This window comes from Cydia splendana, chromosome 13 (genome assembly GCF_910591565.1).
Source record: "Cydia splendana chromosome 13, ilCydSple1.2, whole genome shotgun sequence".
NCBI lineage: Eukaryota > Metazoa > Arthropoda > Insecta > Lepidoptera > Tortricidae > Cydia > Cydia splendana.
The window spans coordinates 10,484,291-10,499,337 of NC_085972.1; the positions used below are offsets into that span (position 1 = coordinate 10,484,291).

The following is a 15,047-nucleotide window of genomic DNA, read 5'->3' on the forward strand; positions in this document are numbered from 1 at the left end:
ACAGTGAACTTTTCGTTGTAGGGACGGCGGTTTTCGGTTGTGTCGGTCGATGGGTGTCGGTTAATGCGTTTTTGGTTTCTAAGGTTTTCTAGGAGTTTGGTTAGGTGAGTTTAAATTTTAAAAAATCGGACGATTGAAGTACCTAAATGAAAACCTTTCAATAGTTATGCCGTGCCGGTACCATGCCGTTATTAATATTATAATGTTAGCATCCATTAGAACATTGTAACTGCAAATTGCCTTTTGATTATGTAGAGCGGACAGATGAAGTTTTTTATAGGTATCCTCGTTTTTTTTTTAATAAAGATTCATAATACGACCATCAAGGTCATCTTTATTTAAAAAAAATACAATGTAGGAACCTTCTTTTGGAAACGATCGAGTTATCGCAGAATCAAATAGTATTTATGGCTTGAGGGCCCTTTTCGCGACACCGAGGCCTCTACATGTGTAAACACGTTGTTCTCAAAAAAAGGGCTCTTTATAGGGCGGTACTTCGTGAACTATTATTTATTTGTATCGTATTGTTATCACCTGTCTGGTAAGATCCTTTTTAACTACAAACGACTGTAATATATTATATGTACCTAAGAACAGTATAAAGTTATAAAGCCTACTTTCTATATTTCCACGGCAGGTACAGTTTTCATTATATTTACAGATACCTAATATACCTACCTATACATTACCTATTAAATATAAAAATCGACTGATGTTTTTAACTTATGTACCTACTAAAAGCACCCCCTACTGCAGTGAACGTGTTAGCTAACGACATAAAGACTACAAGGGGTCAGTTAGAAGTGTTACTCCTAGTACCTACTACCTACTTTATACTAGATGTAAATTTAAGTCTTTTTAGAAGAATACCGATCTGTATACTGATGAAATAAGAAACTTAAAAAATATACCTACTACCTTTTTTCAGAAAATACTATATCTGTACACATATTGTATTTAGCACAGACATACATAAGATAATTGTGAATTGGTACTTACATAATGATATCGTAAAGACAGTATTTTCTTACAGACAATGTATTACGAATTTATGTTTTGTTAATTAATTTAACGTCTAGGTGTAATATTTCATACTTTAAAATAAGGATTAAATAAAGTTTCTAGTCTGATTGTTGTTTTATTGAATTTAATAAAAATACTTTCTTACCTGCTAGATAAGCTTCCATAATCAATTAAGTACTTAAACTTTTCTTGACAAATAATACTCAATGTACCTACCTATTGCTTAAGACGCTTCAACATATCTGATCATTGAGTAGCTACACAGATGACAGATCTCTAGCACAAAAATTGTTACAAAAGTCTGATTAAATCTGTTATCGTTACCAAACATTCATGGATAGCATTTATTTTTAAAAATCCTTATCCAGTAGGGCTAAGATGGTGACCTTTTTATCAGCAGCCATGATATCCGTGTCGCATTTTTATCACCTGTCATGTCATGCGTCACTTTCGCACTTTCATATTTGTTCGAACGTGACAGGCCATGGTGACAGATGATAAAAAGGCGGCCATCTTAGTTGGTTGCATAGATTGATAAAATAACAAAGTTGTGCCCTGGTCTGCGGGTTGCTGGAAAGTACCTAGGTACTTGTACCGTCAGGCCAACTGTCGCCGAATGCAATACAGCTCGTTTAGCCCGATGCAGTTGATTACCGCTGTCTACAACTGCAATTAACCTAATACTGCATCTGCGTTAACTGATGGCTTCCTGGAGAAACGGGGCCACCTCCAGAACGGGAACTGCTTGCCGTGGTCGTCTATTACGACTTGTAGGTCAGACAATTGAAGCAGTCTGCGCAAAACTGATGGTGACGGAGTAACTTTGTAAAATATCGGGAAATAATTAGGGCATCGAAAGTTTAAATATCGTTATCGGCTTCGTTGTCACTCTAGCATTTTAGAGCCCATTCGGTGATTAGTAAATATTGCTACAATAAAAATGGTAAATAGCTCCCTGATTTTTATTTTCATTTTATTTTTATTTTATTTATAAGGCACACTATACAGAAAATATTCAAACATGAGTACCTACAAAGTGGTAGGCTTTATGTAGGAACTAGGAATGCCATTCAAAATAAGTATACACAGCAAGAAAAATAAATAACTATGAGCAATATACTATCCTAAAATTATAAAAAAAGACAAAAGATCTTATAAAAACATACTAACACGGGAGTTAATCGCGTAAAACTTACGTTTATTTATGGCCTGACGTTTCGAAAGTGACGTTACGTTCGTGGTGAGTTTTACGCGATTAGTCCCGTGTTAGTTGTAAAAGTAGTTACCTATGAGCAAAAATCGTGTTAGTTTAAAACTTTAAATCAATATAAAATATACTAAATTATAAAATTACATAAATGATAATGACATGCTAAATTGCTTACTATTAATTGTTGTGTAGTATGAAGAACAAGATTTATTTTAGTTATGTATAATGAAAACAATGACTGTGTAGCTAGGTATTAGTTATAATGAAATTGGGTTTGCGGTGTTAAACAAATACGAATCAGATAATACTTAATATAAACTAATTTTAATTTAGATGGGCCATTTTATTTAAAGTTGTCCCCTACACTTTTTTTTCAAATTTGGTATGTTTTTTTATGTTATTTCTACTCAGAATCACCAGCTCTTTTGATCCTAATAGGAGAAAAAAAGTGTCCCAAAATTTCCATACAATTTTCTATCTTTCCATTCCGTGACCGCCCTACAAAGTCTATTAAAAATGGTAACGGAATGGAAATAAAACCCTTGGGATACTTTTTTTCTCCTATTAGGATAGAAAGAGCTCGAGCTATGAGTAGAAATAACATAAAATATCACAAATTAAAAAAAAAGTGTAGGGGACAACTTTAAATAAAATAGCCCAGATGGTATTGCTGGTGGCTACTAGAGTAATACATTTGTGTTGTGTTCGACGCTTGCCGTTCAAAGGGCCAATAGGCCAATTATATTATAACATATTATGGGTCAGGATATACAGGACATTGCACTAACCCGGTATTATGTCGCAATAATACCCTTCTCGTGTTCCGGCTGATATATTGGCTTGGTTTAAATTGGGTAATTCGTTCGTAGTATGTCGTAACTCTGGTAGAGTTAGACCAAGAAAAGTCTACAGCGATTTTGATAGCCCATGCAGTGCAAGTGTTATTTTAAACGTCAAACTTCTATGAGATTATGACGTATAAATAACACTTGCAATGCGTGGGCTCTCAAAATCGCTGCAGACTTTTCTTGGTCTAACTCTACTTACCTACGTCTATTATTATTTTATTTATTTGGTGCATCAAGAGCAATATAAACATATACAAAGCCTAAAACTTAAAAAAAAATACTTCAAGGTTTATGTTAGTTAAAGTTATATGACCATAACTAAACGGAAACAAACCCAAATACCTAAGTTACCAACTTTTAGGTAGGTACCTTTGTGTTTTATTTATTGTATTTACTTAAATAAGATCTTTTAAAAATATGATGTACCCTAAGTAAGGATTATTGAATAGAGAAAAACATTGAAGAGACACAGACAGACATATAAATACCTTTAATTAATAATTAATTGGTACCTAAAAATACCAGACAGCACCCCGTTTTGTAGCAACGTAGGTACATATTGGAATCGTAAGTAATAGGTACTTAATTTACCTTCATAATTTGGTTCGTCCCAGAAATAGGGCGGTCAAGAAGGTTTACTTGTTTAATTTCTTCTTCTATTTCTATTGCTCGTAGAAGACACCCACCCTGTACTAAGTGTGTAGTAGGAGAATATTGATGAAATACTGTAGTATGTAACTATGTAGGTACCTATTAGGTAAGAGTTATTTGCTGTCGTATCCGATCGTAAATTTAGTATGCGGTGTTTAGTCTTCAATCTGACTAAAAGCTTCGGAGCTTGAGGATGTTTTCGGTCGTTAGGGTAGATTTACTTAGTAAACATAAAGTATTTACCCAGGCAGACATATTAATATAGGTACATAATTACAATATAACCATTTCGGCTTGATTAAGTTACATTACTTCAATTTAATTATACAAATGATTTTGTCTAAGATAAAATTAAAATCAATTAAGTTTAAGTGTGGTGTGCGAACAACGTACCTTGAGATTGAGACCGTAGAACATCGTCAAATCATACCTTAAAGAAAAATACCTACCTAGATAATTTAATCCAAATTAGCTCTGTGTTTTGACGCCTCACCATTAGTACTATTAGTAGGTACCATTACTATGTACCATTACCTAATTTAAATAATTAAGACATTGTTATATCTTCTCTAATATTCTTCAAAGTGATATTTAACTTACATAGTAGCTATTTATATTTTATATTATTTATATATATTTACAGCAATGGATAAAATGCCGACCGATACGCCAACAACTGCAACGGTGCCCCTTAATACGCCTAACATTAACTGTCATAATATGAATTCGCATAACAGTTTTGGCTTAACATAATTGTGCATAACATTGAACAGGCATAATATTTAAAAAGCATAACACTTATTGCGCATAATAATGAATCCGCATAATTTAAATATGCATAACATTATTAACTATAACTTTATTTGACACAAAATTAATTATCATAATTTAATAAAGCAAGAGAATTTAGATGGATCAGGGCAAAACCAACTCGGTTAGGTCAGGTTCACAAGGCTAAAGCAGGATCGAGCGAAACAAAGCGAAGCTTTTGTAACAAATAATAATCTTTTTGCTGTAAAACATTATTAAGGCGTAGTAACTGTAGTAAGTTCGTGTTCTTCATTTTTTTTGGGTGCCCCTTAATACGCCTAACATTAATTGTCATAATATGAATTCGCATAACAGATTTGGCATAACATAATTGTGCATAACATTGAACATGCATAATATTAAAAAAGCATAACACTTATTGTGCATAATAATGAATCCGCATAATTTAAATATGCATAACATTATTAACTATAACTTTATTTGGCACAAAATGAATTAGCGTAATTTAATAAAGCAAGAGAATTAGATGGATCAGGGCAAAACCAACTCGGTTAGGGGACTCCCTCTGGTCGCATAACTACTTTTGTCATATTTTTAATTGTCATAACACTTTATGTATAAAATTGTAAGTCATAAAAATATTTAGTCATATATTTAGTGGTCATAAAAGAAACTAATCATAATAGGTAGGTTAGGTTCGTTAGGTTGCTTTAGATGCCCGAAGGGCAAACTACGTAGAAATAGGAGCCCCGCGTGAGCGGGGCTCCGTCGAATTAAGTGTTTGGACGGAGATAAGGGAAAAGGTTTTTTTCGAGGAGTTGTTGAGAGGCTAAAATTAGTTTCTTAAATTATTTATGTAAACCATTATGGTTGAAAATTATTATGCTACAAAACGTTATACGTAAAAACCTTATAAATATCGATAAATATGCTTTTAGCTGGTATGACATTTGATTCATTATAATCAAAACCTATATGCACAAAAAATGTATGACAACTGCTGAGTATGTCATCAAATATTATGGCTAAAAATGTATGACACAATATAATATGACTTTTCATTTGTATGCGCAATGATGATTATGACACAAGTTGTTATGCGCATCAAAGATATGACCTAAACTTGTATGCAACCCAATATGGACCCCTCGGTTAGGTCAGGTTCACAAGGCTAAGGCAGGATCGAGCGAAACGAAGCGAAGCTTTTTGTAACAAATAATAATCTTTTTGCTGTAAAACATTATTAAGGCGTAGTAAGTTCGTGTTCTTATTTTTTTTTGAATAATTTAGGTTTTAGAAATAATTTTCATAAGTTAATTTTTTTGTGCAAATTTTTTTATGTGCATTTTAGACCTATTTTAGTGATTTTTTTTATCGAGCAAAATTCAAAAACTCAGGATTCAAATCGCTGAAGTCCCTAGAGAAAGGCCGCATGATTGCTAATTAATTTTTTGGCAACCGTATTGTGATATTTGTGATCTAAAAAAGCGCTACTTTTATTTAAAATTTCGTTCTCTGGTAGGTTCAGAACCTTAATTCGAGCCGCTCTGTCTACATTTTTATTAATTTGCCTTTTATATTTATACAATTTAATAATTATGCAAAGTAACTTTATGCTTATTATATTTATCCCAAGTCATCGTTATGACAATTTACGTTATGCGCAATAACATTATGCGTACTCAGTTATGCGGAATAATGTTATGCGATTTAGTAGTTATGCGTAATATACGTTATGCCAATTTGAATTAGGAGTATTAAGTTATGCGAATTAATATAGACCCATCTTTTTTTAATAATTTATGTTTTTTTTTAGGTTTTAGAAATAACTTTCAAAATTTTTTAAAAGTGCATTTTAGCCTTATTTTAGCGTTTTTTTATCGAGCAAAAGTCAAAAACTCAGGATGTGAATAGCTGAAATCCCTGAGAAAGGCCGCAAGATTGCTAATTAAATTTATGGCAACCGTATTGTGATATATATTATATAGAGTAGACAATAAGTTAGTACTTAACCTAGAATAAGTTAGTACATACTTAACATAGAATTTATATATTGTTTGTCTTCCTATTGTTTTTTCCTATCATGTTTTGGCAATAAAGTGATTTCATTTCATTTCATTTCATTTCATCTAAAAAAGCGCTACATTTACTTAAAACTTCGTTCTCTGAACCTACTGAACCTTAATTCGAGCCGCTCTGTCTACATTTTTATTTATTTGCCTTTTATATTTATACCATTTAATAATTATGCAAAGTAACTTTATGCTAATTATATTTATCCCAAGTCATCGTTATGCGCATTAACATTATGCGGAATAATGTTATGCGATTTAGAAATTATGCGTAACATACGTTATGCCAAATGGAATTATGAGAATTATGTTATGCGAATTAATATAGACCCAACTGCAACATTTCTACCTACGGCATAGGAATGTGAAGCCACGATGTAAACAATGTTTCACACAAATGAGACGTAGCCTAAGCAAATTAGAAAAATCTGCGGAAATAATTCGTGTAGTTTTGAAAATTGGTACAGGCATACCTTGTGGTGTCTAGATAAACATACTAAAAGTCCTCGAGGGTAGGGGGTGTGCTGAGGGTGTAGGGGGGAGGGGGGGTTGAAGGTACCTTTTTTCATATTTTTGCTCATATCTTATTTTAGTTTAGAGTAAGCAAGCTAAGCGACCTGCTGATAAAATATAAAAAAAAACAGGCCATGAGCATGTCGGGCCATGCTCAGTGTAGGGTTCCGTAGTTATCCGTCTGTCAAAATAGACTATTTGCCAAAACTCAAAAACAGCTATACCGATTAGGTTCGCTATATTTTTCCTTGAAAGTCTTTACGAAGCTATGTTTTCACGATTTTTTTCATATTTTTTGGGCCCATGGTTCAAAAGTTAGGGGAACTAAACGGTAAAACACAACTTTTTTTCTTTCAGATCGATTATTTCCGAAAATATTGAGTTGATCATAAAATGGTTCTTGAAGACCCTTATTTGTTTTAAAAGACCTATCCAACGACACCCCATACTATAGGGTGGAAGCGAAAAAAAAATTCATCCCCCCTTTAATGTAGGGCAGCCACCATAAAAAAATATTTTTTTAAATTTTTATGATTATATTTGACACAAATATATAAATCAGTTACGCGGACAAAGTCGTAAAATATAAACTAGAAAAAATATTTATTTAGGGTGGCTCCCCTACATTAAAGTGGGGTGAAATTTTTTTTCGCGTTAACCCTATAGTGTGGGGGGTTGTTGGATAGGTCTTTTAAAATGAATAAGGGTCTTTAAGGACCATTTTTTGATCAACTTAATATTTTCGGAAATAATCGATCTGAAAGAAACATAGTTGTGTTTTCCACTTTAGTTCCCCTAATATTTGAACCATGGGTCCAAAAAATATGAAAATAATCGTACAAGTAAAGCTTAGTAAAGACTTTCAAGAAAAAATATAGCGAACCTAATCGGTCTAGCAGTTTTTGAGTTTTTGCAAATAGTCTATTTTGACGGACGGGTAATTACGGAACCCTACACTGAGCATGGCCCGACATGCTCTTGGGCGGTTTTTTTATATTTTATCAGCAGGTTGCTTAGCTTGCTTATTCTAAACTAATTTTTTTATTTATGATGAACAATTACGAAAAAACGACGTTTTATTAAACCGTCTATTTTTTATCTCTTATTTAACTTTAACAGTCTGGAGCTCCTAAAGTATTGATCGCAGAGTAAAAATAAACATAACCAAATTTGTAGGAAATTTAATGTTAAAATTTTTGCCCAAAGTAATTATAATGCTATTCGTACAGATATTCGAGATATGAGCAAAAATATGAAAAAAGGTACCTTCAACCCCCCCTACACCCTCAACACACCCCCTACCCTCGAGGACTTTTAGTATGTTTATCTAGACACCACAAGGTATGCCTGTACCAATTTTCAAAACTACACGAATTATTTCCGCAGATTGCCCAAATTCGGCTTAATTTGACGTGGCTAACGTTGCAAAGTTAGAGGCAGAAAATTTCTAAGCGCGCAAAAGTTTGAGCTTCTCTCTGTTGTTCGATTGTGAATAAAATTCATCATGGACACGGTACAGTATCATGAATTTTATTAACAATCGAACAACAGAGATAATTGTGGGACTTAGTTGCTGGTTTTTTGGTTCGAAAGCTTCTTGAAAGATCTGTCTGTGTAGACAGAAATGCAAAAATGAATGGCTAGTGTTAGCCATTTTGCCTACCTATCATCCTCGACACATATTTAAAAAGCGGTAGGCAATCTTATGCTTAAAGGTGTAACTTGTTATTTGTTACTCGATTACGAATAAAATTTGTCATACTCTACTTGGGACTGTGGGACTCCGCTGCTAGTATACGGACGTTGTTCATTATCATTCTGCTCTCTATTATACGCAATCCGCACTATTTCTGTATCTTGAGGCAGTACGGCGGTAGTTCTTCTTGCCCGCCGTTCTAGCCATATGTTTATGCAGAAACGAATGGTGAAATACCAAATCAGTTCTACGAAGCTTATAATGCTGGCTCCGACGAACAAACCCGTTGTTCCACCGACGGATACTAAACAAAAAAGCAGTAGTTACGATTTAGGTAGGTATAGCCTCCTAAGACCCAGAGTCATTTTTGCAGTTTTGAATTTGGAACTTTCTTTTATTCCATTATAGTTCGAAATTCTATTTTAATTTGTTCTTTTTAAAGGAACTCAGGACTTAGGAGGATAGAGTAATTATTAAACGTTAAGATACTACCGCGAAATCCTTAAGTCAATTACATTATTAAGTCTAAAATAAAACGGCAAGAACTTTGCAAAATAAAAACGACAGATGAAACGATAATACCACGAGAGCAATGAGAACGGGTCAATTTGAACAGAAACTCCATACACAGTGACCCATTTTATTGCTCAATTTGATTGCGCTTGCTGAAGTAGGTACCTAATTAATGACCTTTATTTCGGCGACTCTACAAGGTTACGACCTTGAATCATTCGTGGGTATTACAACAAGAATGCGAAAATAATATCTATGGTAATCTTTCTCATACATGCTAGATAGAAACTAAGTGGAATTGATCTAATCTTACCGACGAGGTCAAGGCGGCTTCTTACGACGTTTCGTTTGTACCTTTCAGTGGGCAAGTAAGCTAAGACCATTTCTATTGATGCTTTTTTCTTATCCTTCTTTGAGCGATGCCTAAAAAAACATTCTTCCGGTTAATTTAAGATATACAAGAACACACGTGACAAGAAATAAGCCTTACAATTGACAGAAATTATATTAATCTACATTATTTTATTACGGGAAACATACGGTATTTCCTTTAGCCATGGCCATTCATGTACGTACAGTACCAACACAGAGTAATCAAGTATTAATGTTGAAAAGTAAGTAGTAACATAACATAAACTTTGATCCCGCATCACCCATTCGAATTAACTGACAGAGATATTGATAGTATAGCTTTAGTATAGTGATTGTATCTCTCAACAGCTGTCTAAATAAAAAATAGGAAAGTGAACGTGTACCTACTTAGATAAACTTATGAAGAAATTTGCCTGAAAATATTCATTTTATTTTAAAACGGGTAGGCGGAATGCTCGCACTAATTCGATTAAAGACCGGTTAGTTAGATACTCGTCTGCTAATTTGACACTCACTTAGTTGATTAAAATTTAATTTCTAGAAATCTTAGTACTTTAGCTAAATTAACCCTTTACACAACACCTGTTCTCATATTTATTTTTAGATTTGACTTTCACGTTGCATGGACTGCTCTATAGAGTAATATTTTATAGGTGCTTATGTATTTTGTAAAATGAACTGCGAGAACTGGAATCTGGAATACTGATATTATCACATTACATATCAAATTCAAATGAACGTTGTTAAATATTTATCATTCAAAATCATCACTTTAAAGCCAATTATACTAGCCAATGAAGAAGGCACCAATTGAAAATTTGCATTAAATTACCTTATTCTTTATTCAAATAAATAGGTATAATGTTTACCACTCTTGTGGATAAAATAAACATTACAAAATAAACTTTCTCTTCAGTTTTTTAAATGTAAAGAGAGCCTTTACGAGCTGGTGTGGTAAAAATATTTTCAGGGGTATTGTTTGTTTTTACTTACGACATATCAACGTCTTTAATGATGGTGATCTCCGTCTCGTCACAAGACGGGAGGCAGTCACAAGAGAGCCCCGGTCGGGTGGCCCAGTGCGGTTTGAGGGTGGTCAGGTAGTTGGCGTGCGCGTGTATGCATGCGAGACCCGATATGTTGCAGCGATCTGATTCAGCTAGAAATTACAGCATTGATTAACATCGTCACCAAGTCATGACAGTGTTCTGATGCCTCTGATGCTTATATGCATTAATTAGATCTGAATTCCGGATGCGTTTAGATTGGTGGGCACGAAAGTAGATCAGTAGGTATAGGTATCACCCACGTAACTTGGTACTAAGGGGTCATAATCATATGTAGGTAGTAATCAGTTAAAATATTTAGCAGGTAAATCGCTAGGTTTAGGTAAATTCTGGAACGTTAATATTTAAAGTAAACATGCACATATTTTACACTAAAAGATAATATATCTAGTCTAAATTGGCGTCGGATTGGCGTGGTCTAAATTGCATCCACTTCTACCTGTCTCAGCGAATGCCTTTTGTCTTTGTACCCCATTATTGCGAATGTCATTAGTTCTACTTATTGGTACTTTTACCACACTTTTACCTCCTACAAAGCGTACCTCCGTAAGAAAAAAAACTTACGCGTGCCAAGCATAAAATGATCGTTGCATTTACAAAGGTCCATCTGCGCTCTTTTCCGACACAACACGGTGCAGGCACTGTAGGAGTAGTGCGGGTACAGGCCGTCTTCGTTCTCTTCGTGGAACCTACAAGCTCGCTGCTCTGTGGTCGTCTCTACTATTAGTGGGTCATTCTCGATATCCCGCACCGCGACTTGGCGACTGAAATGTTATACCCATGTGTGCATAATTTCGGCGGACGTACGGGGCTCTCTCGGAGAGTAAAGTAATTAATATCTTGGTATTAATTAAGGTACCTACCTATAAAACTCCATATCACGTAACTCAATATAAATGTGATATGTTTGCAAGTCGATGGATGGTTGTGTGTCAGATGTGTTGTGTCTGCGGTAGTGAGATGATGGACATCATGGACGAAAGTTGATTGTGATCTGATTTTCCTAAATTGTGTAAATACTTACCTACATTATGTTTTCTTTAATCTGATGTGTACAGTGATTTGGTTTCGACTGTAATGCTGTTGGTATATTATGTTTTCAAATAAAAATTAATAACGATTCGCTCCCTATAATGTCGACGTTTGTTGGCTATACTTAGTTGCTTTACTTTAATATTAATTTCTCCCTATATAACGAGATTCTGATGAAAATGCCTCGTTTAAAACATACGAGTAGTAAACTTTACGGATTTCATAGAATGCTTCAAATTAATGGTACAATAAGTAAACATTACCTATATTTATGTCCGAGTTGAATTTTCATAGTTGATGACTGTAACGTAGTAATACTTGGGACCTCGTCATTCCCCAGTGTGTACATCTGTCAAACATATAACTGATTAAATTGTACAAATTGTACAAGTGTTTGATACTGTATTGTTACATATGAGTAGATAAGAATTCTCAGTAAGTCTTACCGTTGAGGGCAATAACAATTCGAACTTAATGCTTGACCGCTTATTTCTCATATTGCTTACCATCGGAAATGGTTTTGGTTTCCTAAAACAGAATATCGTGTGAAGTCTCGGTAGCTTAGTTGACAGAGCGATGGGCTAGTGTTCAAAAAGTCGCGAGTTCGAGATTTAGGCGACTAATGTCGGCATGGAAAAATGTTTATTTTTTTATCGGGGTCGATCCTCGCCCGCAATAGTTAGTTTTTCCACTTTTAATTTCATTTCTAAGCTTCTTTGCAGACGTTGGCAGACGTTTTTGCTTTAATACAAAAATAATTGAATATAGAAAATGTTACAAAAACATTATCGGAATGGCTAAATACACTTTAATCACGCTCAAATTATCAGTCCTAAGTAGGCGAAATAATTCCGAAAAGGAGGCCTTTGCGGCCTCGCGGAATTATAAGCCCACCGGTCCACTCCGTTTTTTAATAAAGGCCTAAGCTCCCCTATTATTTTAGGTAACAGCAAAGAAAGTAAAGAAGCTTTAGATGTTTATAACTGTAACATACTCAGTTTGAATGGAATTGATGATAAAGCAGGTTCCCACGTCAGTTTCTATCGGCTGGAAGTATTCGCAACAGTCGAAAGGCACGTCGTTATAAGAACAGTTTACAATGAGTTCTGGACATGCACTGCGTATCAGACTGGCGTAGTAGCTGTAATATAAAATAACACAATACAACCAGTATGCAAAAAAATATTCGACTTTCCATCCATGTAATATCAATTTGAGGGTTTTTCGCTGACTATACAGTATGTATTTGAACGAAAAGTAATTACTCAAACCCGTTAAATGTTTAAGTCATACTGAGCAACTTTTACTATGGGACCAACCCCGAAAACACGGAAAAAAAATTGGTTATTTCATATATTTTGCTGGTCTGATGTTGTAATTTCCTATGGAAGAGTCAATTTTTTTTCGCGATTTCGGGGTTGGTCCCATAGTAAAAGTTGCTTAGTATGACCTAAACATTAACGGGTTTGAGTAATTGCTTTTCGTTCAGATACAGGTTGTATTTTCCTCAAAAAAAAAAGAGCTATCGCCGTGAAAACTCTTATATTCTGCAAGTACTCCCTTTACCCTCTACCCTTTACCCTTATCCTACCCCCTTCACCCTTTGTACCCTTTTGTTTCATTTCATTAAATATTTAGGTACTTAACGCTACATTAAAATACCTGTAATTAGACAAGAGACACCCAGGGTCAGGCTTTTCGATAGCACATACTTCGGTGAGACTGTACGAAATTCCACGGAAGTAGGTGATGTCTTTTAAGGCGTCTTCTAGATCCAAAAGGTGGTCCGGAGGCCAAATACTGAAACAAAACATAGGAGCGTCTCCTCAGGACCAGAGTGCTTTGAAGAGAGAGAGTACCTACATAAGCTAAGATTCTTATAGAACCTAATAAGTAGATAGATATAGAGATCTTTATTCGCATCCAAGTTACCTAAGTACACTTTTAAATTATGGCAAGTATTTTGCCTCTCTTTTCCATGTTACGTTGCAGTGTGAAAATATTTTACGATTTTATTTCTAAATCTATGGTAGAGAGTAAATCCATAGAATATTTTATTTTTTTATTACTTATTTCGTTACCACATAATATATATATATAATCATTTATATTTATATAGACCTGACGACCTGACTTACGCATCACACACGCTGAAAAGTTTATCATCGTTAGCGGCCTCACACACGGCCACCGAGGGCAGTTCCGTGTTCCACTTGGTGTACGTGGTCTCCAAGCCGAAGCTGATGGGGCTGTCCCGAAACGCATCCCATGCCGCTATGATCAGGATAGCGGAACCGTACCACGAGAGAATCACTAGAGCCAACCAGAACCATCTAGAATTATAAGATTATGTGAAAGAATTCGGAAATCTAACAAAATTAAATCATTTAATAATTGAACAGTTGGGTCACAAACTCCTGAAAAGATTTCTAGGTATTTAGTGATCGGTACAAAAAAGTTCCCTCAATAGAAAATCTATTGCCCGGGTGGACCTCGCCAAAGTCAATACCTAACGCAATATAAGTTCCTACCTACCTACTTATAAATAGGTATAATAAAAATTAGACCTTAATTTTTAGGGAGCGTGGCCTTCCTTACTCCCTTTGTTTTATTACCTCATCGTGACTTAAAATAACAAGAGAACAAGTTAGAGCCCACTTACTAAAACCGTGAAGTGTTTTAGTGTTCTCGTTTTTTATCTAATAAAAAATAAAAATAAAATAATCTTTATTGCAACTTTGAGTTGTTACATAACATTGGTTCCTGGCTCTCAAAGTAGGTTTCCCTGTGTCTCAAGAGCTAGTTCCTTCCCGATTACAAGCGTGGGTCATGTTACAAGTTAGACATTTTATATTACAATTATTTATCAACAATATTAAAATTATTTAAAATTAAAGAAAGATATAAATAATGCCTTTGCTTTGTAGACTATAGGCACTCTACAGTATATTTTAACTTACCTCTCAAACCAATGTTTCGTATCGTCAGCAATAAAGTGTACTCCAGCAAATGTACAGTTTTCGCAATAATCTTTTACAAGTGCCTTGCACGTTGTCGGCGGCGTCGACATTTTAACTTTCGAGTCTATTCAGCCATTTCGAAATATATTTTACGCTCAAATCATTTAAAAGCTCAACGGGGAATGAAAATTTTGAATAAAAATGCATTCGTTGGTATTTCGTCATTAAATATTTAATTCCATAATTGCAGGTTCAATCACATAATTTCGTGTCTGTTATGTTGCACAATGACTATTATGCACGAGCATATAAATACCTT

At 34.5% G+C, this 15,047-nt stretch overlaps 1 protein-coding gene across 1 annotated transcript; it reads right to left on the reverse strand.

The window, feature by feature from the left end:
- Window positions 1–8,773: 8,773 nt before the first annotated feature.
- On the reverse strand, window positions 8,774–14,911 carry LOC134796035 (sodium channel protein Nach-like). The gene is made up of 10 exons (XM_063767958.1): window positions 14,729–14,911; window positions 13,907–14,101; window positions 13,431–13,568; window positions 12,763–12,909; window positions 12,215–12,296; window positions 12,032–12,117; window positions 11,301–11,500; window positions 10,663–10,828; window positions 9,611–9,720; window positions 8,774–9,088 (listed from the first exon to the last, which is right to left on the reverse strand). Exons 1-10 carry the CDS (start codon window positions 14,836–14,838, stop codon window positions 8,829–8,831), a joined length of 1,494 nt encoding a protein of 497 aa, XP_063624028.1. The 5' UTR covers window positions 14,839–14,911; the 3' UTR covers window positions 8,774–8,828.
- Between the last annotated feature and the right edge of the window lie 136 nt (window positions 14,912–15,047).